Raw genomic sequence first — 27969 nt, 5'->3', positions numbered from 1 at the left:
GCTGGGATTACAGGCGTGAGCCACTGCGCCCGGACATAAATTTTAATTTTTAACAAGTAAAACATATTTGAGCCATCATATAGTTCAAATTCAAAACTATATAAAAAACATAGTGAGGAAAATCTACTATATTCATTCATATCCTCTCCATTCTGCCTCCCTTCCTCTCCACCTTCTGACCCCGCTATGTAACCAAGTATTTTGTCTCGTTTAGTTTGATGTTTTATTATATATCTGTATAATTTCCTTCCCTTCTTACACAAAAGATAGCAAACTGTCTTCCCTGCTCTGTGCCTTGTTTTTTTCCTCCCTAACAATATTACCCATCTATCCTGAAGGATCCATGTAGTATTTATATACCTTCTTTATTCTTTATTGTTACTGTATACTTCAGTCAGCAGTCCTTTGTTGTTGTTGTTGCTATTTAGTCTCAAAACAAGTGGTCTAGCTTATATTTTCTTACTTGCCCTTTCTGCCTTTGTTTATACCCTCCTGGTCCTTATCGGCATTTGAGGTTTCAACTTTTGCTAAGGCTTTCCAGATGGGCAGAGGCAGAGAATACCAGGTACAGCTGATTCCTAGAGAATTAATCACATCAACTCCATTTGCCATTGAAGGAGATGAGGATAAATAGGACCCCATTGCTGCTGTTTCCCCCATTTCCAGCCCCATCACCCTGAGCTTTTTCAAGTTTAGTTGGAAAGATGGAGAGGGATGAATGAAGGGAGGGGTGTGGCTTTGATGCACCTTGGTTTTAGCTTCTGCATCTATTCCTTTTCCCTTCTATAGTAGACAAAAATGGGAATCACTTCCCTCTTTTGCTAATTTAAAGGCAACTTTAAAAAAGAAAAGAAACATGAGATTTTACTAACATTTAGAAGTCACACCATTTGTTTTTAATGGAAAGCAAAGAGAAATATTGCACAATGAAGCTAAGAGCTTCCCTTTTCAAAAACAAATGTTTCAGATCTCTCAAATAGCTTTAAATGTGTGTATGTGAATTCTCTTTATATTGATTTTTTTTTCCTTGCTCATCTCCAAAGGTCATAGCACACATCTTCTCCAGTTGTATTTTTTTTCTTTCCTGCTGTGTTCCATTTACCATTCTCATAGAAGCCTGGTTTCTGCCTTTTATTCCCACATGGAATAATAAACTAATGTTCTTTCTTGCTGGATAATTATTTTGCAAATCTGTTTTACAAAGCTCATTTTTTAGGTTGTTTGTTTTATGTCTGTCCTACTCTTTAAAAAAATGGTGGATAAATTAATTTGGTTAAATTTAAAGATTTTTTTTTTTTTTGCCTGATTTCCTTCCTACCTTTGTGAGAGCGAAATGGCAAAAAGAAAATAAGGCAATGAGGCATGTTTATCAGACAATTGATGCATGTTAGTTGCATGATTATTGCCTGGCTTGTGAATTACTTATGCTTTAGCACATCCAGAATAAATTAACCATGCTCTCAATATATCACCCATTGGTCCTTGGAGGATAACTGTTTCATGGGACTTTGAAGAGTCCTGTGTGAGGGTTAGCGTCCTTTTTAGCCTTGAAGTCAAGCAGAAGGTGAAGCAATGATAATTTCCCAGCCTGAATAAAAGGGGAAGGGTCCTCAGAAAAAGAACATGTATGGGGAAAGGAGATGAAAGAGTAGATGTGAGAGAAGAGTGGGAAAGAGGGAGAGAAGAGAATGGGAGAAAGGGAGAGGATTGGGGGATAGCACAGAGAAGAACAGAAAGGATCTAAACTTTGTTCAAGACACAAGTCTGGTGGAAAGAATTATCTCTGAGAACTGGAAGTCAGGTTTTCCGATTTTATTTCTGCACATCTTGCTATCCAGTGAATCTGAGGAATTTGGTGTAAATCAAGCACTTGGGAAATACAGTGCCTTTTAAATTTAAAAAAATTTTTTTAAATATAGTTGGGGATCTTGCTATGTTGGCCAGGCTGGTCTTGAACTCCTGGCCTCACGTGATTCTCCCATCTTGGCCTCCCAAAGTGCTGAGATTACAGGTGTGAGCTACTGAGGCTGGCCACGCCTCTTTTCATTAATAGCTAATAGTTATGAGTGTTGACCTTGTACCTCACACTTATTCAGACACTTGGCTTGGGTTATGTCATTTAATTCACATCCCATGTCTAGGAGTTAGGTTTTATCACAGTCTCAGTTTTGCTGATGTGGAAATCGAGGCACAGATGCTGCTGTGGTCTGAATGTTTGTGTCTTTGTCTTCCCCACCCCAAAGTTATATATTGAAACCTAATCACTAATGTGACAGTGTTAAGAGGTGGGGGCTTCTAGATGATTAAGTCATGAAAGTATAGCTCTCATGAATGAGATTAGTGCCCATATAAAAGAGACCTGGAGAGCTAGCTAGCCCCTTCCACAATGTGAGGACACCGCAAGAATGTGCCATCTATGAACCAGGAAAGAAGCCCTCACTAGACACTGAATCTGCCTTGATTTTGGACCTCTGAGCTTTCAGAACTGTTAGAAATAAATTCCAGTTGTTTATAACTTACCCAACTTGTGGTATTTCATTATACCAGGCCAAGTTGACCAAGACAGTGGCTAAGTAATTCACCCAAGTTTGCACGAAGCAAATGACTGTAGCCGTCACTATTTGCTGCCACTCATCTCCCATTGTTTTTCCTGTTAGCAGAACCCCAGCAGTTTCAGTCCCAGGGAATGAATGATAACATACCTAAACCCAACTTGACTCTCCCATTCTCCTTGATTAACATTTTCCCAGCCTCCCTTGTAGATGACTATGTGACCCAGTTCTGACCAGTGAGATATAAGAAGTCTGCTGGAGGCTGGGTGCGGTGGCTCAAGCCTGTAATCCCAGCACTTTGGGAGGCCGAGGTGGGCGGATCACGAGGTCAAGAGATCGAGACCATCCTGGCCAACATGGTGAAACCCCGTCTCTACTAAAAATACAAAAACTAGCGGGGCGCGGTGGCGTGTGCCTGTAGTCCCAGATACTCAGGAGGCTGAGGCAGGAGAATTGCTTGAACCCGGGAGGCGGAGGTTGCAGTGAGCCGAGATTGTGCTACTGCACTCCAGCCTAGCTGCTGGAGTACTTCTGGGAAAGCTCTTCCTCTCTGATAAGAGAAAACCATATTTTCTGCTTGTCCTCTTCTTTCTTCCTATTTGGGATGATGATATGAAGATGTGGTACTTGAGGGTTGTGGCAGTCACCTTGCAACCATGAGATAGTAACAAACCCAAGGAAGAGCATCATGCTGAAGGTGGCAGAATGGAAAGTGGAGTGTTGTGGGCTTTGAGGACATTGTTAGACTGATGTACCTGGTTTAACCTCCCTGCACACATCTTGTTATGTGAAAGAATCAAATGTCGGCTGGGTGCAGTGGCCCACACCTATAATCCCAGCGCTTTGGGAGGCTGATGCCGGTGGATCACCTAAGGTCAGAAGTTCAAGAGTAGCCTGGTTAACATGGTGAAACCCTGTCTCTACTAAATATACAAACATGAGCCTGGTGTGGTGGCTGATGCCTGTAATTCCAGCTACTTGGGAGACTGAGGCAGGAGAATCGCTTGAACCCGGGAGGCAGTGGTTGCAGTGAGTGGAGATCGCGCCATTGCACTCCAGCCTGGGCAACAAGAGCAAACCTTCGTCTCAAAAAAAAAAAAAAGAAAGAAAGAATCAGATGTCACTATTGCTGTTGGAAATTTGTCAGATTTGGCCAAAATTGCAGCTGCATGTATATCAATTAATATAGGAACAGAAGCAGATTTTAGAAACAGGAAGCCTGTCTTCATTTTAGGTTGATAGGCTGCTATTTAGTGCTGCACAATTCATTTCCTCCAGCACCTTCCGCCCACAACCTTGACTACATAGACAATTGTTACTTTTAACAGAGTAACAATTTTGCCTCTGTTAATGTAGCCAATTGTAAGAAAATAGGCACTGAGGACATTTTTAATTTCCTAAACTATTACTTATTCTACTTTACTATCTAACCAGAATAATAATGATACATATTGCAAGTAAACTTTAGTCATACCTCAAAGATTCTTTTCAAAGGCCCCAGATTCTATGTCTCTTTGCGTGGTTCTCACACAACCACTCACTCATGACCTTTGTGACTCTACCCAGGATTCCAGTTTGTGCTACCTAAAACTGTTTCACCCCATCCCCTAACACACGCCTCTCTGTTTGATTAATCTTCGTATTTCCAGCATCTAGTACAGTGTCTAGTATATATTAAAAACTTCATACATGAAATTAAAGTTGACTGATAGTCCCTGTATTGAATAGCTATTTAAGTCATTGGCTTTTAGGAATTACTAGGACATATTAATATTTTTCTGGTTTTGAGAAATGAGTTTTTTAAATTAATTATTTACAATTTAAAGAAATGCAAATTGCTGAAGAGAGTAAGTTTGATAAGTTACTGATAAAGAGCAAGTGTTCAACAAATAAACTGAATTGAGCAGAATGGTCTTTGAAAAAGCTATGTGTTCTGGGCAAATGTAAACTGGTTAAAGTAAAATAAGGCATTTCACTACATTGTTCTTTGGGCATGAAGAACTTCATGAGATTTAAAAATATGTCTGATTGCCGGGCGTGGTGGCCCATGCCTGTAATTCCACCACTTGAGGAGGCAGAGGTGGGCGAAATTCAAGACCAGCCTGGCCAATATGGTGAAACATCATCTCTATTAAAAAATACAAAAATTAGGTGGGCATGGTGGTGTATGCCTATAATCCCAGCTACCGGGGAGCCTGAGGTGGGAGAACTGCTTGAACCTGGGGAGCAGAGGTTTTAGTGAGCTGAGATTGTGCCACTGCACTCCAGTCTGTGTGATAAACTGAGATTCTGCCTCAAAAAGAATACATATATGGTAACAGTCAGGGGCAATTAACATGAGAAGGACTAAATGTTGTTATTGAGTGCTTCATTTTGTCATAAAGTTCATGATACCTGGGTCGGATAAGGGCTTCTGGGTAGGGTAAATTGAATTTATAGAAAAGTGTCATTCCCTGACATCAGTGTTAAATCTAATTCAATTTAACGCAAAAATGCTTTCCCCTTGAAAGCTGCTATTTAAACCCAAAGACTCTCATTGCAATATAGAGCCGAGTGATATCTGCAATGTGAGTTGCCTTTGAATGAATTAGATTGGAGGTGGACACAAAGAAATGAGGAAAAGAAGTGGCAAGCTAATGTTAAGGTGTCTGTTTTTCTCAACTCTGATTTTACTTTCAGGAAAAATTTGAGAAATTTAAAGGTGAAAATGTCATTGTTCTTTTCAAACTCTTTGTGGCTTAAGGTATTAAAAAGCACTAAAAGCAAATGTTCATAATTTCCTACTAAAGAGCCTACTAAATAGTAGGCTCTTCAAAATCACAGGAAAAGGAATAAAAATAATTTCTACACAAATGATAACACTTTGTTTAACCTGACTTTTCCATTTTCTCTAATTGTAGCTATATGTAAACATTTTCTTATACTTGCTCTATTGCAATTATTTTCAATGGCCTTTATGCCTAGCATAATGAGAAATTATAATGAATTCTGTAAACTCATTAGCAGTATATTTATGAGGAATCATAATAGTTTCTGAATTCAACAGTTACCTAAATGCAAATTTTGTTTATTGTAATATGGTAATAATTTACAAAGTAGTGAACTAATAAAACCAAACTGTAGGCCGGTCGCGGTGGCTCAAGCCTGTAATCCCAGCACTGTGGGAGGCCGAGGCGGGTGGATCACGAGGTCAAGAGATCGAGACCATCCTGGTCAACATGGTGAAACCCCATCTCTACTAAAAATACAAAAAATTAGCTGGGCATGGTGGTGCGTGCCTGTAATCCCAGCGACTCAGGAGGCTGGGGCAGGAGAATTGCCTGAACCTGGGAGGCGGAGGTTGCGGTGAGCCGAGATCGCGCCATTGCACTCCAGCCTGGGTAACAAGAGCGAAACTCCGTCTCAAAAAAAAAAACAAACAAAACCAAACTGTAGAGTATTAGAAATCCCTGTAACTTGCATTGCCCAGAGCTATTTCAGCAATAATCAACATCGAATCTTTGTTATAGTGTTGTCATCTCCTGACCTGGAATGCAATCTTGGAAAAACATATGTATATCATCTATACTATATATAGTATATCATATATATCTATATATAGTATTCTAATGGTTAATATATATCATCTCTATATGAATCAAACATATAAAAGTATCTATAATTAATATTTTTGATTAATACATAGATGATATATGTTAGCCATTAGAATTAGATACTATATGTTAACTAAAAAAAGATGACTAGGAGAGTCCTACAAGATTAAACAAAATAAAAATAAAGAACAAAAAACAATATCTGATCTTTTCCTTTATGTACTAAGCATACTTATAAAAATATGTTCAGTATCATCTTCCCCAATTAGGCTATGATTTCTATGAAGGTAGAGATTGTGTTTGATTTACTGCTGAATCCCCAGCATCTAGTATAGCATCTAGCAGAAACTGAGTGAATATAGTTGCAAGAAATGAACTGCACACAAGGGGCTTTGGTTTATTCAGTGGTTACCCTACTAGCAGATCTCAAAGCCTCCTTTTTATAGTTGCAGGATGGCGGCTGTGCCAGTCACCTCCCTTTCATCTCCTTTTCCGTTTGCTGAGTTTTCCAATAGGAATAAATAAGGTGCTGGGAAAATGAAAGTTTTTTTTTGTTTTTTTTTTTCCCTGTCAGATAGGATAAAGAACCCTATGGGTTGAGTTCAATGTGAAATGATTCAAGAATATGTCCAGGCTGGGCTCCATGGCCCATGCCTATAGTCCCAGCACTTTGGGAAGCCAAGACGGGAGGAATGCTTAAGCCCAGGGTTCCAGAGCAGCCTGAACAACATAGACTCCGTGTCTACAAAAAATAAATAAATAAATAAATAAATAAATAAAAATTAGCCAGGTATGGTGGCACATGCTTGTAGTTCTAGCTACTCAGGGAGCTGAGGTGGGAGTATTGCTTGAGCCCTAAAGGTCAAGGTTGCAGTGAGCCATGATCGCACCACTGCACTCCAAACTGAGCAACACAGCAAGACCCTGTCTCTATTAAATATATATATATATACACACACACATATATACATATATAATACACACACACACACACACACACACACATACACACAATTTGCTTCCTTCCCTTAATCATGAATGTTGAAAGTTCCATTTCATTCAGGGACTGGTCAGTATAGTTCCTGTTAATTAAGATTTTATTTGATCAAGAATAGACAGAATTGGCCTGATGAAGCAACATAAAGCAGTAAATTCTCTTTTTATGAAATTCAAGCTGTGTTATTTGACTTTATTGCTGCTTCATTTCACGAATATTCTTTTTATCTTAATTATGGCATCTAAACTTCAATAACACCAAAAAGATTTTGTTAAGTACTTTAATTGAACATGGCACTGTATAAAGAGGCTTATTCAAAACCAGATACTTGTTATTTAGAACGTTAAAATCCCACACATGAAACAAATATGTGTAGGGTTTATATGCTTTGCGCAAATGCAGGCCCTTCCCTGATTTATTTTGCAGCATTAATAATAGCTAACATTTATTGAGTCTTAACTATGTGCCAGGCATGGTGTCAAAAAGCACTGTACCTACATCATCTCTATGAAGCCCCGCAACAACTAGGAAAGTAAGGAAGATGAGGTATTGGCAAGTTAAGCCAGGTGTCATATAGCGTCATATAGCTGTGACATTTATCCAGGTAAGGCTCCCCATTCCTTAATCCCTCTGACTTATCGCTTCCCTTAACATCCTCTCCCACAAATCTGTCACCCACTAACAGCCAAAGGTGGTGACTCAGCTCTGAAGGAGCAACCACTTGGAATAGGAAAGGGATTGTGACAAGCATGGCGTGGGAACTGTAAAGTCCCTTAAAAAGTTAAATCTTTGGGAAGCCAGATAATATTAGTTTAAGATCTGTAAGGACAGGGCAGTCCTAACAGAATAAAATTATCAGTCAGATTTAATTCCATTCTAAATTTAAAATCTGGGCCAGGTGTGCTGGCTAACACCTGTAATCCTAGCACTTTGGGAGGCTGAGGCAGGAGAACCGCTTGAGGCCAGGAGTTCAAGAGCAGCCTTGGCAACATACCAACACTCTGTCTCTAAATAAGTAAATAAATAAAAATAAAATTGGGACAGTTGAGACTTTAAACTGTTTAAAAACAACTCTTTAATCTGTAGATAAGCCTTAATGAAGGATATTTATGTTCCCTGATTCCCTCTATAGCTTCTGCCCATTCTCCCTCTACCAACAAACTTCCAAAGAGGAGAGATGAAGGATGTATCATTGCCTCTACTACCTCATCAGGTTCCAGTCCTCAAGACAGTGCAGTCTGGCTTCTTCTGTCTCCACCCCTCTACTGGACATGCTCTCACAATGGTCAGTAATTATAATAAACTACTACCATAATAATAACTAATGCTTTTTTGTGGATTTATTGGGTGCCAAACCCTGGGCTCAGTGCTTTACACTGGAGAGAAACCTGGAGGACCTTAGGGCTGTGCCTATAGATAGTGAGTTTAGTGAGCAGACCTGAGCTTAGTGGGCTCAATTTTTAAAAATTGAGCGAACATTCAAAAATCAGAATACTTCAGACGAAAACCTAAATGAGAGGTGCTGTTCAGCTTGCTACAGTCCTCATGGTGCCCACCCTTTGCACGAAGTGAATATATGTGCACTTGGATCTTCCTCACTTCTCTAATCAATGTCACCTGCCTGACTCCTAAAAAAGCATGACTTACTACCATGCTTTACATGGGTATTCTGGTCAGGATTTAATAATTGGCTAGAAAATAGACTCACTTAAACTAGCTCAAGATAAAGGAGAGGGATTATGAAACGTCAGCTCATGGGAGGGAGCCATGGAAGGCTTGGATTCATGAACCACCGAGACTGGAAGCAACACAGCTGTCAGCCTCCTTTTAGTGTCTCAGCTTCTCACTACATACTGACTCCACTCCCCCGGGCCACAGACTAGCTTCATCTATTTACTCATTTCAATCCTCTCATTGCCTCAACATGCTTAAAACCTGTCATCCCAACCCTATCCCAGCCTCATCCCTCTTTATTCTATTGCTAACTGCCTTAGTCTTTAAATTTTCTAACTATAAATTCCTAAAAGAGGAATTTGAAGGACTGGCATGTATTTTCAAACCTGGTCACATATGTTTTAAATTACTTTCAAGCTGCAATAGGTCATACCGTGGGAAGTACGCAAATGTGGTCCAAATATTCTAAATATCTGTGACCAGGTAGCCTGAGAGTTTTCTTTAGAAGGGCTGTGGGTTGACAGGCACTATATAGCATAACTTTAAAAATATCCTAAGGATAATTATCATTAGAATATTGATTGATAGCCATTATTTATACTCATTTTATAGACAAGAAACTTGAGGATATGGAGGTGATGAAATTTGGCCAAGAAAAGTCTCTATTTTCAATATAATCTTTCTTGACTTTCAGGCTAACATTCTTAGATAGTCTCTACATATTGAAACTTAAAATTCTTCTCTTGGTTTCTGTGACAGTATACTCTTTCAGTTTTGTACTATTCTGATTGCTCCTCTGCTATTTTTAATTCCTTGTTCTCCTTCCAATTTTTTTTTTGAGACAGAGTTTTGCTCTTGTCACCCAGGCTGGAGTGCAATGCCGCGATCTCGGCTCACCGCAACCTCTGCCTCCTGGGTTCAAGCAATTCTCCTGCCTCACCCTCCTGAGTAGCTGGGATTATAGGCACGCACCACCATGCCCAGCTAATTTTTTGTATTTTTAGTAGAGACAGGTTTCACCATGTTGACCAGGATGGTCTCCATCTCTTGACCTCGTGATCCACCCTCCTCGGCCTCCCAAAGTGCTGGGATTACAGGCGTGAGCCACCGTGCCCGGCTCTTCCAATTTTTAAATGTAGGAGATCTCCAAGGGACTCTTCATGGCTCCTTCTTGTCTCTTTCGGTATCTTCTTCTTAGGCAAAATAATAGGCTTCTGTAGATTTAGATACATTCAGACATCATGATTTCTTAACCTGGGCTTCTTGGATCTCCCCTCACCCCCTGCCTAAAGGGACTTGATAGAATTTTGGGGGTTCATGGACTTGAAGGAGAAAAAAATCACATCTTTATCTTGTCACTAAACTCTAACAGAAATTAACCAGTTCCTTCAATTATGAATGTAGTTAATAAGCCACTGTAATAGCAGCAACACTGACTTTGTCACCGATAAAAATCACAGGCATTTTCATATTTTCCAATTATTGCAAGTATCTCAAAATTTTATCTTTTCCCATTACTACTTCAAAATCACGATGGCCATTTGATCCAGCACTTGATCCTGATATTTAATATATTAATAAAGAAGCATACTTATTAATATAACAGAATTTTAATATTTTGATAATTGTTTTACAATATAGTTTCCTTTGTAATCTTATATCAAATTTTACATATTTAGAACTTTTTTTTGAGAATGCGCCATAGATTTCATCAGACTACAAAGGGTCCTTGGCACTCCTCTTACTCCCACACACAAAAAATGGTCAAGAACCCCTACTTTGAAACATTCTAGCTATATGGTCCATCAGGACTTGTAAAGGGGATAAAGTCCTAGGCAACACAGGAGCCACTTCCTTCAAGCCTAATGACCTGCTCAATTTTCTGAGTCTTATCTTTCAGTTTCGGCTACCCATTTTATCTCTAGACCTTATTTGTCAGATTGGCATCTAATACTCCCTGTGGTCTGATAACCTGGTGCTGATCTGGGACCTCTACCTTATATCTCAGATTGCATTTTGCTCTCAGTTACTCTTCCACTTTGTTTGCTAACTCTGGGTCTCAACTCTATACTGGCTTTGCTGTTTTCCTGGATTGCTAACACATTTTCTCCTGCGTATAAGGTCTAAAGGTGAACCTTTTCATTCAGGGTAGAAAAAATAAAGGATTCTTCTTGAAGTATAGTTCTGAGTATATCCTTCTATTCCTCAGAATGCATTTGTACACACAATGCTTATGAACTTCTCAGGGCACTTTTGGTTCCATGAAACAAAATCCATTTCATGTCAGTTAAGCAAGATGAGGAACTTATAGATACAGAGATATTACACAGCCCTCAAGAGCAGAGATATAGGAACAGGTTTAAAAGGATCAGAGATAGGCAAACTTTTTCTGTAAAGTCCAGATGTAAATGTATTAGGCTTTGTGGGCCATAGGACCTCTGTCAGCCTACCATAGACAATATCAAGAGGAATGTGTTTCAGTAAAACTTTATTTACAAAACAGGCAGCCACGTGCATTTGACATTCAGGTCACAGTTTGAGGACCCTTAGATTATTGTTAGGACTCTTCCTAAATCTCAGAGGTATTATATCCAACTCTTTGTTACAATTTTCTATTGTTCTCTTCCTACTGACTAGCTTCTTCAGCTTTTCTGATTCTCATGTTGGAAGCTCTGAACTTCCATGTCACAAATTCAAGCTCTCTTGTTTTCCCAGTCCCAATTCTGAATCTTTAGGGTAGAAATGTTGCCTGGTCTTGCTTGGCTTATGTGCTCACTCCTAGATCAATAAGCTGTGGTCAGGCATTTAGGTCCTCCTGTATGTACAGGGCTTTGGGGACCCTTACAGTCTCTAGGATCAGATGCCAGAAAATCCCAAGAGCTGAACAGATAAATCAGTGAAAGTCCTTTGTTGGCATTCATTCAAACCTACTTTTTCAGCATTGTTCTCTACTAGTCCCTTCATATTTCTTTCTGAAGGAAAACCAACTCCTTGCTGTTCTCACACACTGTGAATATTCTCACCCTGCATCCTCCCTATCTGCAGACAGAAATTCTACTCATCTTGAAAGTACCTTATGTAACGGCTACCTTTTTCCTTTACATCCATACAACACCGTATTGGTGCAGTGTGTCTTGTTCTGTCACTATTTCTGTATTTGTCTTTTTTTTTCCTGGACAGTAGGTGCTTTGCTGACTGAGAAAATGACTTGTTCAACTTTTTATCCACTCTTGTACCTTTCAGAGTAGGCTCTGGGTTCCAATTAGTTAAATTTAACTATGTCTTCACAGCTGAATAGTTCCAAACTGAAGAAAATGCTGACTTTTATAAAGATTTACTTTTGCTTTTTTTTTTTTTTTTTTTTTTTGACGGAGCCTTGCCCTGTCGCCCAGGCTGGAGTACAGTGGAGTGATCTCGACTCGCTGCAACCTCTGTCTCCCGGGTTCAAGTGATTCTCCTGCCTCAGCCTCCTGAGTAGCTGAGATTACAGGCACATGCTATCATGCCTTGCTAATTTTTTGTGTCTTTAGTAGAGACGAGGTTTCACCATGTTGGCCAGGCTGTTCTCAAACTCCTGACTTCAGGTGATTCGCTCGCTTCGGCCTCGCAAAGTGCTGTAATTTGCAGGCATGAGCCACTGCGCCCAGCCTAAAAGACTTGCATTTATATAGGAAATATGGTATCTACTTTTAAGGAAATTATTTTCTATTTTATAAACATTTCCACATTTATGGTAGCAAAATTAAAGTACATTTGCTGAAAGATACTAAAGACAGCAAAATTTCTATTTAAAATTTTAAACACGAATAAGAAAGTCCCATTAGGATTGTCTCTTCTGTTATTGAAGGAAATTTAAAAAGATTCCTACTACAGAAATGGCTTAAGATAAGTAAAAGGAAAGGTTATAAACTTGAAATACTCATAATTGTGAATTTAGAGCACTAATTTCATAATTTAGTGCTGTAAAAAGTACTTCACAATGATTGCTCTTTGTGCAAGAAATTTATCAAAGAGCCAGAGACCTCATCATCTAATTTCTTACTTTTACTTAATTAACATTGTTCCCAGATCTCTGCTAAACTCCCGTGCTGAAAGGAAAAAAGTAAATACAGCACAGCAGGGAAAACTGGTTCCTTTCAACAAAACTGTGAGAGAGGCTTGAGCTTTTGTCAAACAGAAAGCATTTACTAAAAAACTATTCCTAAACATTAGCAACTATATAAAAGCTTTTTATTTAATAGCATCCTCCTGGGAAACTGCGCTGGAATGTGCAGCGGTTCTGAAAAAGGCACAGATTTGGCTGAAGTATAAATATTAGGTGCACAGAGGCGAAGCCATTGTGTAGGATAGGGGTGGGGCAGGTGGGGTCCTGATTTCCAGTGTTGATAGAAGGATTCCAATTTCTTTTGGAATTTATTTTATCCTACTACAATTACAGTTTTGCTAAGAAAAATATAATATCGGCTGTGCTCCCATCTCGGTTTCTAATTTTCAGTGTCTACAGACAAGAGAAGACCTCTCATTTACCCAAAAGAATCACCTTTCTGCAATCTCCAGAGCTGCTGGAAAAACAAGCGAGCCCAAGGCCACCGCCCGCACCTCCCGAGCAGCCGGCTCGCCGATCCCGCCTGCTTCAGGTCGCTAGGGCTTGCCAGGTAAGCCAGCAGCAGCTGAGGCGGTGTGTGACCGCTGCACCATCGTGGCTGTTGCATTTCTGGGTGTGGATGCTCCAAACCAGTATACCAGAATACAGATCCCCAGCTTGGACTTTGAACCAAGCCCTTTTGCCTAGTTTGCTTTTTCCTTGTCAAGCCAGGATTCTTGCCAACTCAGCTCACAGCTTCTCCCCAGCCCGCGGCTCCCCTCCAGCCACCTGCGCGTGTTCGGGATCGAAGCGCAGTCAGGAGGGGGCTGGCTGAGCTCAGTCCACCAGCAGCTCCAGGGAGAGACGCAAACTACAATTCCCATCACGCCCCGCAGCCGGCTCCCTCCCTCCTCTCTCTCCTTTCCCTTCAGCCTGCGGCCGGGCGGCGCTGGGCTTTTATCTGCACACCGGGCGAGAGGGAGCCAGCCGGATCCCAGCGAACTTCCCCGACTGTAGTGCTTTGCCCGGCGGCGGCAGCGGCTCAGAGCCGGGTTCATCTCTGTGTCCGCGCCAGCCCGGAGCCGGGGGGGCAAGGGTTCTGTTCTGGGCGCACTGAGAGGATGGTCATCCGCGTGTTCATCGCCTCCTCCTCAGGCTTCGTGGCGGTGAGCGCGGTGGGGGCGGGCAGGGGTTGGGGTACCTGGGCGCGGGTTCTGCGGGAGGCGAGCGGCGCTCGTCACTGCGCGTCCTGGAGCTCAGCGCGTCTGCCCGCGGGAGCCCGCGCGCGGCAGGTGATCCATCACACTCCGACAACAATGAAAACGGCAGGGAGGAAAGGTGGATGGGGGACCCCGGCCTCACCCAAATGCCCACCCTGCGTGGCCTGAGAGGCAAGCAACGCGGCCTGAAAATGGAGTCCGAGGGAAGCCCCCAGCTCCTGTTGTGTGTTGTGGAAATTTGGGGAACGGGTTGTTCAGGAGCTTCGGGGGTGCCCCTTCCCCTCGTTTACTTCTTCCGTGTTTGGGACCTTCAGGCTGGTTATGTTTTGCACGGGTACTTTTTTTTGCCGCTTTGGTTTGTTAACCTAGGCCTGAATAAAACAAGTTTAAGTGGGAATTGCTCTTCGTCCTCCCTTCCCCGCCAGCAAGTGCATTTTATACCTGCGCAAAGAGAATGGTAAACCAGGCTTGTCCTGTTGTGCCAGGGTGGTTTGCTTTCACTGTCATTTTATTTTTCTTAGGGTTCCATAAATATTTTTACATCTTTATGAAAATGTGTGTGTATGCACACTTTTTTCTTTTTTTCCATCTGTAATGCTGTGGTAAATTTTATCCTGGGGATGGATGAATTGTGATTTTTAAATTTAATTATTTTTAGTTATTCTCTTTGGTGGATGTTCTTGAATTTTTTTTTTTTTTTTTAAAGGAAGGAAAGTTAAATAGGTAGAGATGTCAGACTTTAAGGAAAAATTCGGTAGTGTATTTGATAGCCCACTAAGGCACATAGCACATGTGTTTTACATGATTATTGAGACCTCCTTTCCTTAACCAAGAGTTGAACTGTAGATTTACGAGCCTCCTTGGTGACATATATGATCAAGTAACATCAAAAAGTGCATTGTAGATTGCTTAAAGTTTGGTCTGGCCAATTGCTTGCCCAGTAGCTTAGTCATACTGTCTCAAACTTTATTAAGTGGGTGGAATGGAGGATAGAATAAAATACTGTTTGAAAAATCTTTGTAAACCACTGAAGTTTTTTTGTTTAAAAAGAAACTAACACGATCATACCCCCATTTGCACTAGAAACAATAGATGGGAAATTCCAACTTATCCTTATGTGCGGGCATGTTGGGGTCTTCAGACTTCCGACAGTTTCTGGCGTTTCTAGCTATTTGGGTTGCTTAGTCATCCCTGCCTTTTGTAGATTTCCCCTATGAAGCTACACTTGATGTGTTTGCAAACTGGCACTGTTTCAAGGGTAGATGTATTCAGATGCACTCCTTACTAAGAGTGCTACAAAGCTCTTGGTTTCACCACCGACTTGCATGGTTCAATAATTTTCCCTGTAGCATTATATTAATTATGGAAGGGATGATTTTTATCATCCCTTCCATAAGAGATAAAGCCTAGACTACGTTGAGCAAGTCAGACAAAGTCGAGGTAATGACTTGGCTTATTTTATTAGTACGTAATATATTGAGATAATTTGGGAACTCCACATCCTTGTTTTTTCAGTGCCATTAGCAAATATTTATTGCCTGCCTGCTGTGTGCCTTTTTAACTTTTAAATGTAATGTTTTGTGTTTTGCACATGGAGCTAAAATTAAGAGACTTAAGTTTTAGTGTGGGCCCTGAAGTTTTAGGGTGTAAGCGTGGGTAAGGTGCCTCATATCTACCTGTTTCTCTTCTGTAAAATGAAGGATTTTTATGAATAACTCAGAATTGCACTCTAGCTTTAAAGTATTTTGACTTTGCCAGGTGAGTAAATGTGGATGAATTCTTATAACAGCTTCTTTTGCTTGAACAATGTACTTATCTATTAGTCTCAAAGTGAATTTCTTTCCTTGGGCATTTTACTGTGAAGGCTCAGATCCCCCAATGGTGTACCTCATAGCATGTGTTCTGAGATGGTTTCATTTGAGCTAGAAGACATGCGCAGTTACCACATGCTTACAGACTATAAACACTAATTACCTATATTAATGTTGGTGCTGTTTGAAGACCCAGTCTTTTCAGGTTTTAGAAAATCCTTGTTTGTTGAGTCTCCTCAGTTATGTGTTTTACCAATACACAGTTATTCATTAAGTCTCCTCAATTGTAGTTTTATCTCTCATATCAGTACACGGTTTATCTGTAATATCCATACTTTTAGTGATGTTAAGGCTATGTTCATATGCAAGAATAATTATTTCTAAGAACTAATGACGATGTTTAGATCAATTCTTGGGCCGGCGAGGCTAATGGGGCCAGTAGCATTAAGCTATATTAAGCTTTGGTGGCATAGCCATGGTATGTTCCCTCCAGCAGTATTGGGTTGACTGTTGGTAATGTTTCATTTGGTACCCAACTGTGACCAGCAAGTGCATGGGAGAACAAATAATTTGATTCTCGAGTCAGTTTGGTTTTAGCTGAAGTTTATTAAACCCCAAGGAAGAAATGTGACCAGAATTAGACTTAGCCAAGTAAGTCCCAGGGATTTCCAAAAAGATGCTCCACTTCAATCATTAATAGATTTAAACAATCTATTTAGAGAAAATCGTCCTATCTTCTTCCGATCCCCCTAGGCTCTCCAGCTTCAACAGATGGAATAGCTAACACCAAAAGATATTCCTCTTTTGTCTTCCCTGGCTCCAGGTGGAGCCAGCTTTTACTAGGAAACAAAAGCAATGCCACATTATTATGCTACAGTTACCTGAAAATCTGATTACTTACTCAACTGACCAGGTTGCTGTTTATTCACATTGTATTGTAGGGACATTGTTTTTCTCAGTTCTAAGAAAATAGTATATTCATAGAAATGTCATTTTATAATTTAATTTCTTCTGGATGTATTCCTGAAAGGGGAATTCTTAGTAACTTTGTCTAGGAAATATGTTAATAAGACTTTTTACTTTAAAAACATTGAAATCAGTCAATTATTTCATTTATTTATTCAACAATTATTTTCTAAGAGTCTTCTGTTTGCCCAGCTCTGTCCTTGGTCTTCTGGGAAGCCAAAGAATAGAGGGTGTGATCTGTGTCTCCAAGGAATTTACAGGTGGGACATAAGTTAGTAAAGGTAGTAAAGTATAACCTAAGGACACATGCTTCTTGCAGGAACATTCTTACCAGAGATCGAAATAATATAGGAGACAGTGAGATGCAACGCAGGATGTCAGATAAAGAAGAAATGTGTCAGAAATAATAAAATATGCATGTGGGAGCCTTAGGCAGTTGGCAGGGAGAGGAATTGAGTTAGATTTGGAGCCTGGGAGAAAGTTCTTGAGCCCAACTTGCTCAAGCTGGAAAGGGGGAGCTTTGGGTAGGACAGGGTAGACTCCTGAAAGAAGACTGAAAGAAGCCCATGATAACAAACTCCGTAGTGCTTAGCATCTCACAGATGTCTTCAGTTTCTGCAGCTTTTCTGCTGCCTAGAGCCTTTTGTTTCTCAGGGAACATGGAGCTGCCTGGCAGTGGGGGAGCCCTGGTCGTGTGATTTCAGAAGAATCTTTACCTTCCTACTTGCCTTGACTAACATTTATCAAAAAGTGAATAAAGTCTTTTACTCCTCATTAAAGTTCCTGGGCTCTGTTAGAGTTCAAGGGAAACCTAAAGATATCTCTAGTGAAGCCCAACTACCTAATTTTATAGAAAAGGAAATTTAGGTGTAGAGATTAAGTGACTTTCCCGGAGGCCATTTATGTCCGGTCATTGCAGAGCTGAGATTTCATAGGAAACCAGATTCCTGATGCCTGAATGCATTCATTCATGCCTTGAATGATTCATGTACTCATCAGACAATCACTGAAAACTTACTTACCCAGGCTCTGTATTAGGTGATGTTAGGTGCTAGGTGTATGTGGTGGTCAGAACAGACAGGGACCCTGCCCTTATGGCATAAATCAGTGCTGTCTGTCTCCATTGTTTGGAGACTTGGGATGCACACTGTTTAATCAAGGAGAGTGAAGGACTGATGCTGGCTTGGGAGATGTTTCCATGGGGCAGGGTGAAACAAGCTAGATGTCAGTATATCCTAGAATGTTGGATAGCCACCATCACACTAGGAGCAAAAAGATGCAAAGGAATTGGAAGCAAAGTTGAAAAACATAGATAGAACTTTAAAGTGAGGGTGAATATGGAAGGGGAACACATGGAAACTATGCTCAGAGTTGTCTTGCTGTTTACAACTGTAAAAAATGTATACCTCCCTCTTTGGGTGATTTATAACTATTTTATACACACAATTACCAGGTAAGGTGTTACATCCCCGTGAATGTATTCAGTGAGATTTCCCTGTGTAAGGGCACCTCAGAAAAGAGTTCTAAGGCACTTAAAGTCAGGATGTGATCATGTAGAATAGACTGGGTGTTTATATCTAAGTTACTCCAGTAACAGATGGAGCTAATGAGAGTATACCTGGGCATTTTAGGATCTTTAGTTCATTGGATCCTCACTGACACATGGCAGGGTAATTTTTAATATATATTCCCATTTTCCAGATGAAGAGACTGAAGTGAACTGAGCTTACTGAGATCATATGATCATACTCAGTAGGTGGTGGGACCCTTAATCAAATCCTGGAGGGCAAATGGCTTTAGAGATATTAGAGCAGAAGTTCTCCCTGTGGACTCTGTAGCATCCTGGGGGAATGAGAGTATCAGGGGTACTTGACATCCTGCAGTATGTGGGACAGCTCTACACAGAGAACTGCCCTATCCAAAATGCCAGTGGTACTTACTGAACAGAAACAGGGCTGAAGGACATTGGGAGAGGAGGTTGTGGAGTGAGATTAGGGAAGAGTTGGGAGCATTCACATGATAAGAAGCAGGAGTAAGCTGGGGGCCCAAGGAGAGGATGTGGTTGTGATGGAAGGTAAGGGTGAGAAAGTTTGTATGTTAGTTCTCTAGGGCTGTCATTAACACAATACCAAAAACTGGAGTGTTTAAATAACAGAAATTTGTCTCAACATTCTGGAAGCTGGAAGCCTGAGATCAGGGAGTTGGTGGGATTGCTTCCTTCTGAGGGCTGTGAGGGAGAGTCTTTTCCATGTCTTTCTACTAGTTTCTCGTGGTTTGCTGGCAATCTTTGGCATTTCTTGGCTTGTAGATGTATTACCCTCATCTCTGCCTTCACATTCATATGGCATTCTTCCTTTGTGCATCTATCTTTGTGCCCAAATGTTCTGTTTTCATAATGACACAGTCATACTGAGTAGAGCCTACCCTAATGATGTCATCTTAACTTGATTATCTGCAAGCATCCTATTTCCAAACAAGGTCACATTCATAGGTACTGGGGGTTAGGACTTCAATATCTTTTGGGGGAGACACAACTAAACCCATAATAGCATGCAACATGAGGGTTGAAAGAAAAAGACTAATTGTTGGCGTTTTTCTCATTTAATTGAAATGACTGAGCCACATTTCTTGACACTTAAAGGTAGCAGCGGATGTTGAAATATATGGAACTCTAGTCTATGTATGAGGTCTTTTGCTAGAAAATGGGATTTATTAATATTCCAAGCGAAGATCTAATCTCAGTTTTTCTAGTACATTTTAGTATTTCCCAAATTTGATGTGCTTTTAATCCATTCTACAGTAACATTTAAACTTATAAATATAATCAAGGGTATGGACTCCTTTATGAAATTAGGAGCTGTTTACTCATTTGTATTTGGACACTTTAAATAAGGATTTCAATCTGTTTGAAGAAACTAAATGCTTTTTAGCCAAGATAAAATAATTTATTCAAAAATCAAAATGTGGCCAGGTGTGGTGGCTCACGCCTATAATCCTACCACTTTGGGAGGCTGAGGAGGGCGGATCACGAGGTCAGGAGTTTGAGATACGCTTGGCCAACCTAGTGAAATGCCGTCCCTACTAAAAATAAAATTAGGCGGGCATGGTGGCAGGTGCCTGTAATTCCAGCTATTTGGGAGGCGGAGGTGGGAGAATCGCTTAAACTCTGGAGGTGGAGATTGCAGTGAGCTGCGATCACACCATTGCACTCCAGGCTGGGCAACAAGAGTGAAACTCTGTCTCAAAAAAAAAAAAAAAAAAAAAAAAAGAGAAAAGAAAATCAAAATGTATTTCACTTACAATTAAGAAAATAAATAGAGATTATTAAGCACTATATCTTTGAGGGCAGAGAGATTGGTGGTGTTTTATTTCCCTGAAATTCTCATTGATCCAGTTATTCACAGAAAAACATATATGATAACATTTTAAAATTATATGCTATTAGAAGGAAACATGATAAGGTTTAGATTCTGGAATGACACTTAAAATTCTGCAAATATTCTTTTACCCATTATAAGTAGCATACAAACTTTTTATTAAGAAAATAGAAGAATTAGAAGTTTTTTTAGTTGACACATAATTATACATATTTATGGAGTATCTAGTGATATTTTTGTATATGTAATGTATAGTGGTCAAATCAGGGTAACTGTCTCATCAGTCCCCTCAAATATTATTTTTTTGTGTTAGGAACATTCAAAATATTTCCTAGCTACCTGGAAATATCTTACAATGCTTTAGAATGCTAGAACTTACTTCTCCTATCTAGTTGAAAACATTTATTTATCTTTCTGTACCTGGCTTATTTCACTTAATGTACTGTCCTTGGGTGCATTCATGTTGCTATAAGTGACAGGATTTTATTCATTTTATGGCTGAATAATATTCCATTGTCTCTTTGTACCATATTATCTATTTGTCTGTTCAACACTTAGATTGATTCCATGTCTTAGCTATTGTGAATAGTGCTGTAGTAAAAATGGGAATGCAGATACCTTTTTGAAATACTGATTTCTTTTCCTTTGGATAAATTCCCAGTAGTGGGATTGCTGGACCAAATGGTAGTTCCATTTGTAGTTTTTTGAGAAACTTCCATACTGTTCACTATAAATGCTGTACTAATATACTGCTTCCCACCAGCAGTACATGAGTTCCCCTTTCTCTGCAACTTCGCCAGCATTTGTTGTTTATTGTCTTTTTGATAATGGTATTTCTAACTGGGATGAGATGAAATCTCATTATAGTTTTGATTTGCATTTTCCTGATGATTACTGATGTTAAGAATGTTTTCATCTATTTGTTGTCCATTTGTACGTCTTCTTTTGAGAGCTGTCTATTTAGATCACTTGCCCAATTTTAATTGGATTATTTATTTTGTAGCTGTTGTTTGAGTTCCTTGTATATTCTGAATATTAATCCCCTGTTGACACATAGTTTGCACCTTTTCTCCCATTCTGTAGGTTGTCTTTTCACTTCATTGATTGTTGAGGAAACTAAATTTTGACGTATAATATCAAGAATAAGGTGGTTTGCATATTGTAGAAAGACTTATGTAAGATGGTGTGTTTTGTTTTTTTCTGTTTTTCAATTTTTTAAATCAAAAATTGAAAAGGAAAGGCCGGGCGCGGTGGCCCAAGCCTATAATCCCAGCACGTTGGGAGGCCGAGGCGGGTGGATCACGAGGTCAAGAGATCGAGACCATCCTGGTCAACATGGTGAAACCCCGTCTCTACTAAAAATACAAAAAATTAGCTGGGCATGGTGGTGCGTGCCTGTAATCCCAGCTACTCAGGAGGCTGAGGCAGGAGAATTGCCTGAACCCAGGAGGCGGAGGTTGCGGTGAGCCGAGATCGCGCCATTGCACTCCAGCCTGGGAAACATGAGTGAAACTCCGTCTCAAAAAAAAAAAAAAAAAAAAAAAAAATTGAAAAGGAAAAGAACTATTGGTGAAAAACTAAGCAGACAGCAGGAAGCAGTGTGAGATATTAAGTAAATAATATTTCTTCCTTAGTTATTTTTCAACTTTGATTTGTAAAAAGTTCTTAAATGAATTGTTTTTTTCTATCAAATTAGAAATGGGTGACAGAATAGAAAAAAACAATCCAGATTTGTAGTGAATGTTTCTATTTTCTAAAGTAGAAATTAGTATAACTTACTGATGATTATATATGAAAGTTTAAAATACTTTGTTTTGGACCAGGTACAGTGGCTAACACCTGTAATCTTTGAGCTTTGGGAGACTGAGGCAAGCAGATCTCTTGCACTCAGGAGCTCGAGACCAGCCTGGGCAACATGGCAAGACCCCAACTTCACAAAAAATATAAAAATTAGCAGGGCATCATGACATGTGCCTGTAGTCCCAGTTACTTGGGGGACTGAAGCAGCCAGGAGTGCTTGCACCTCGGGAGGTCGAGTATGCAGTGAGATTGGCCACTGCACTCCAGCCTGAGTGACAAAGTGAGACCCTGTTTCAAACAAACAAACAAAAAAACAAACAATACCCAAAACTATCACCACCAACAATGAAAATATTTTATTTTGAAATGCATATTTTTAAAATGGGATCTAGAAATTATTATTTCATCTGCTAAACATCAGTTTAAAAAAAAATCACCCTCCAAGCTCTAAAGTCAGGAGATCCTTTTAGGCTTCAAGAGTTTTTTTGCTTTTTTTTTTTCAGCAGGAATTGCTTTAAATGGGTATTATTTTAGCTGCAGAATTAGTTAGAAATTTAAGCTCCTATTTAAGCCACATTCCTGCATTCATTTTTTCTGTGATTAATTTTATTTTATACTGTTTATCCATGATGAAAAAAAAGATGTTAGTCTTAAAAATTTAGTGAAATTTTTTTTTCTTCCTTGAAATGGCAAATTCTTGTCAACTTTTGTGGGGGCTGTTCTACTTCAGTTTATAAGTAGTTGTCGTTTGAGAGTCCTTCTTCTAGTTTTAGCTTAAGAACAACAGGTCAGTGAGCCTTTCTGTTTAGTGTTTATTAGGCAGTGGTGAGTGTGTGCCATCGCTTAGTTTTTGGGAGGGCAGTGGGGTGGCTGGGAGGAGTAGGGCAGGAGGGGAGGAGCTGGAGATTGGAAGCCTGTGCTAGCTGGAAGCTGCACAGCCCAGTTGAAGGCAGTGCTGTTTCTCTTCTATCTCCTCCTCTTAATAGGCTTGTCTGACTTTAGCTGTCAGCACTGGCTAGTTTCTCAGGAACTGGACTGTGGTCATTTAAAGGGTTAGTATTGTTATCTCTTTTATATTTGATTTTTTTCCCCTAACTCTAAAAAAGAAATAAAGCTCAGAAAAGTGCTTAATTGGATGTTTCCCTTCTGACTCATTAGAGCTTTGCAGTGGGATGGAAAGCTGAACTCAGGTGCCAGCATGCAGGCAGATGGGGCCCCACCTGCCTACAGACTTAGGCACTTTTAGGCTGACGCAGCCTCTGGGACAATTTAGGAACAATTTTGTTAGTCACCTTTGTTGCTATTGACAGCTTATTCCCAAGGGCATCTAACTCTTTTGAGCTGGCTCAGTATTTGCCAGAACTCCAAGGATTTGTTTCCTGAAGCTGACCCCTGAAGTGGAAGAGCAAATGAGGTGTCCAGCAGGGTGTCTGCTTTTTTGTGGGGTCTTGGTGGGCCCCCTGGCAGCATCGCTTCTCAGCTTCCGAAGCAGACAGGGAACATTGGGTGCAACTGAGGGCAGGGGGTTCTAACTACTTCAGGATGTGTTTTCCATTTTCTACTGGCTCGTGGCCCAAATCTGAAATGGATTTTTGTCATCTTCAATCTAGTGGCTTTGAGAGTGGAGGAGTGAGAGTACTACACACAATTAGGTGACTTGATTGACTGGTCAGTTCAGTGGTATTTGGTAAATGCAAATATAGTTTAAGTCAGCAGCCGTTGCTACATACCAGCCTAATATTAAAAACAAAACAAAAAATCCAAACCAACAACAAGCATAGCTTTTGAGTTAACTTGTTTTCCTTCTGCATGTTGCACAAGGCGTGGGAGTGTGGTGTCCTTCATTCACAACATTCCCATGTGTATTAAAGCTCAGTGGTTCTCTCTCGCTGTGTGTGTGTGTGTGTGTGTGTGTGGTTTGTTTTAAATCACAGTCTCTGCTTATCTATCACTGGTTTTCATTTAATAATTATGTTCATTGGTGCAGTTTCTTCGATGGGAATTGGCCACCTTTATAAGCCTGGGCCCTCAATTGATGGGAGTTTAGATTTCACCGTTCTTTTATGATAAACAAACTGCTTACTAAGCAAAATAAATATTTGGGTTGAGTATGCACTGATTTCTTTAATTCTGGAGTCAGTTTACATTCAACCCATGCACCTACCTCTGTCTTGGCTATGGAAATCTATCATTAGAGAGCAGTATTATGGTTACGGCAGGGGTGGAGTCCAAATCTTAGCTCTGCCACTGATGAAAGGCATGACCTTAGACAAGTAGCCTCAGCCTCTTCATTTGTAAAAATAGGATAGGAATGGTATCCTATGCATAGAAAAACTCTTACGAGCTTTCAATGAATGAATGAATCTGCATTAGGCATTTAGCCGAGTGGCATGACGTTGTGAGAACTCAGTGCATGTTATCTATTTTTCCTATATCATCATCTTCAGTAATAGTAGTAATAACAGTATAATGGTAAAAAGAAAAAAAATCATGATGACCTTGAACTGTGTAAGCTTTTTAACAATCCAAAAATTATATACAGTACATACTACTTACTGAGCTGAGAATGCATACAGATAAAATTTTAGGAGCAATTTTAGTAAATTTAAGTGTAAAGCATTTTCTACTGAAACTTATAAGAACATTTTAATTTTCACAGGCCATTCCCCAAATATACCATTCAGTTAGAGTTCTGTAATGTTTAGATGTTTTATAGGTACATGGCATGTTGTACACAAGTCATTCAGATCATATTTTCACTGCCTAAATGGTGCTTACTACTATGCACTTGGTCATTATTCTTTGTTATACATAATACAGTCAGCCCTTAGTATCTGTGGGTTTCCGATCTGTGGATTCACCCAATTTTGGTTCAAAAATACTCAGGAAAAAAGTGGACAGTTGCATCTCTACTGAACATGTACAGACCTTTTCTGGTCTTCATTCCCTAAATAATATAGTATTACAACTATTTATATAGCATTTACATTGTATTAGATATTATAAATAATCTACAGATGATTTAAATTATACGGGAAGTTTTACATAGGTTATATGCAAATACTAAACAACTTGATACAAAGGACTTGAGCATCCGAGGATTTTAGTATCTAAGAGACGCCAAATATACTGTGCATGTCTTTTTTAGAACCCTGGCTTGATTTAAGGATTGCTAAATGGCATATAGATTTCATCCCAAATGACAGCTCTGACTGACGGATAGTGGCTGCCTGGAGAGCCGGGAGAGGGCTTTTGGAGCCTTGACTGGGATCAGCAGAAAAGCAGTGTGATTGATTGTTGATGCCTGCTCTGGCACCAGAGGGAGGATCAGGGCTATGCCACATATTTGCCATCCCTACCTTAGACTTCATGTATTTAGACTCTGCCTTTCAGTTTCTTATAACTGATATAGAATATGTTGAATCTGTGAGTAACAGGGCATAGGGATATGAAACACCAAGCTGAATTGATGGATATCCTCTGCAAACATGTCTGTCACCCCAAATTTAGTGAGGGTTAGGGAGTGGTGAAGGGCCAGGATTTCTGTGTTTAATGAAGATGAATGGTATTTCCCAGGATCTTGACTGTGAATTTGAACACTGAATTTTTAATGCCTGTGAAACATAAGTTGGGCACTTTCAGATCTGGCAAATGGGCAGGTGGATGATGGTAAAAGCAGTAAGGGGGCTTTGTAGAAAAATGTGGGAGACAGGAGAAGGAAAAAGATGCTTTGAAGAGATGTGCTGAGCCTTGGAACACTGAAAGGGCAGGTGAACAATTAACTATTTACCTGTGTCCAGCAATGTGGTACAATTTTTACTTTATGTTATTTCATCCTTACAATCGCCCTATAAACCATGATTTCTTATACTCATTTTACAGATGAGAGTGTTGAGGCACAGGGTGATTAAGTAGCATGTCCAGGGTTATTAAGCTCAGTGGTAAAACCTAGATTCAAACCCTTTTCTTCTGATTTTGTGCCTGGTACTCTTTACATTGCCCCGCATTGCCCACCAGAAGAGTCCCTGACCAGAGACTGGTGAGAACCTGGGTTGTGCTATTGCAGCAAGTGAATAACAGTGTTTGAACTCAAGCTAACAGTGTTTGAGCCCAAGCTATAATAAAGAGAGGGGATGGTGCAGGACTCCTAAGGAGTGGTTCCAGGGGACCCCACTCAGCTGCTGAGCTGATAATTGTAGGCACGAAGTCCTTAGAGGATGTGAAGGCAATGGCTTTGTTTCTTCATAGACTGATGAAAGCTAAAAGGAATATGATTTAAAATTGAAAGCTAGTATTTCATAATAATTACAATGAGTACCATTCACATGTGCAGGCAATACTAGGGGGCTGTGTTTGTTATTTGTATTCCTTAAAGTAACTCGGTATAGTAGCCGTTCATATTTACCCTGACCCCTCTCAGAAGAGTAAGAAACCTGAACTTTAAACAGCTTGCCTTGTCATAGAACCCAGAAGGTTCAGATAGCCAGATCTGTACCATCTTCTTCCTATAGGCCGTGTCCCAGAGGAAGACTTCAGAGGTTAAAGGACATGAGGATAGGCAGTGCTCTGAAAGACTGTTTAATGTTTTGTTGGATGCCCTGAAACTAAATGTATGATTTCCTTCAAATATGGTTCTCTTGTTGTGTGTGATATAGTTGAATAAAACTGACTTGATGTGTTGAACTGGAAGGGGCAGGACTGGATGGGAGAGAAATAGGTAATATGGGGAAAGAAAGGTTGCCCAGGATGGCTGTAACCCAGAGATGGTCATAGGCAGAGATACGTAATATATTGGGGCCTTTTGGGCAACAGATCCATGGGGACAGATGGTTGAGGTGGAGGTGTGTGCCCTCATCTTTCATATCTTGAACACTAGATTCCTAGGAGAAATGTTCTCCATGGGCTGATTGTTCCCTGTTTTACGCTCTGCACAAAAGTATTCTTGTGACTAGAAAGAGTTTATCAATGTATTGCAGCCTGCTGTGGGAATTCAGTTCAAGAGAGGGAGTAGAAAGTGGGAGGTCAGAGTTGGGCTATTGGTGGAAGGGAGGGAACTGAGGGTCTGGAGGAATGTAGACAGCTTCCATCTGTAAAGGGTAAGATGCAGTCAACACACATGGGTAGGGAGGAGGCCTGTAGCAGTGGTCAGCAAAGCTGCTGTTTACACACTTCATCAGTCCAGCTTAATTGCTCCAAGATCATTGTGCTTTGTTTATTGTCAGCCATCTCTTTAATATTAGATTCTTTATATGTGAGTTATTGAGAGAGCCTCATAAGCTTGGTAGATAGAAGAAATTTGTGTGATACAAAGGTGGTGATAAGTAGAAAGAATGTGGACTCTAGGGGCAGAAAGACCTGGGTTTGAATTATGGATCTGATACTCTAATGGGCAAGGTGGCCGAGCATGTCTTTTTACTTCTCTGGATCTCATAAAATCTACCTGTAAAGTTGTTGAAGCTTAATGAAGTGGCAGCCATCATTATTATTGTCATTTAAATTTAAGTTGGCAATAATTCTCTAATATTTTTGTGATTTTTTTCAACTTTAAATGAGCTATAAAGATTTAATTAAGAAAAAAAAAAGTTCAAATAATCAGATAATAGATCCTGAGTTAGATGAAACATAGCCTTAGGAACACCCCAAACTGTCATTGTTTATTAAGGTTAGTATAGGCTGGCAGTCACAATCTGGCTGCAAGTGTGAAACACCCTCTTTTCAGTTAACACACCATTTTAAATGCTTTTGAGCAATATTTTAAATACTGGGAGCTATCTTTCTTATACACAAACATCACCTGGATTTCCCATTCTTCTTAAGACATCTGAAGATCACTTGATCCTGGCGTCTCACTCCATTGTGGCATTGTGGCATCTTGGTGTGGATCCACCAGAACTG

The 27969-nt window shown here is 40.0% G+C and overlaps 1 protein-coding gene across 5 annotated transcripts in view; it reads left to right on the top strand.

Annotated features, from left to right (window-relative positions):
• LOC116549684 (SH3 domain-binding glutamic acid-rich-like protein 2) overlaps window positions 1–27969 on the top strand; it is a 152758-nt gene that overhangs the window by 78587 nt on the left and 46202 nt on the right. For 3 of the 5 annotated variants that reach the window (XM_032275446.1, XM_032275445.1, XM_032275447.1), the window contains 2 exons: window positions 8275–8427; window positions 13312–13471. In XM_032275446.1, coding sequence (XP_032131337.1) covers window positions 8327–8427; window positions 13312–13471 — 261 coding nt within the window. In that variant the 5' untranslated portion in view covers window positions 8275–8326. Of the gene's footprint in view, window positions 1–8274; window positions 8428–13311; window positions 13472–13657; window positions 14067–27969 lie in introns of those variants that run through there. The other 2 variants (XM_032275450.1, XM_032275449.1) reach the window with 1 other exon arrangement.

The sequence above is a fragment of the Sapajus apella genome, unplaced genomic scaffold (genome assembly GCF_009761245.1).
Source record: "Sapajus apella isolate SASKATOON/1434 unplaced genomic scaffold, GSC_monkey_1.0 scaffold6, whole genome shotgun sequence".
Classification (NCBI taxonomy): Eukaryota; Metazoa; Chordata; class Mammalia; order Primates; family Cebidae; genus Sapajus; species Sapajus apella.
Note: the sequence above shows the minus strand (reverse complement) of the source record. Positions and strands in the feature narration are given on the sequence as shown.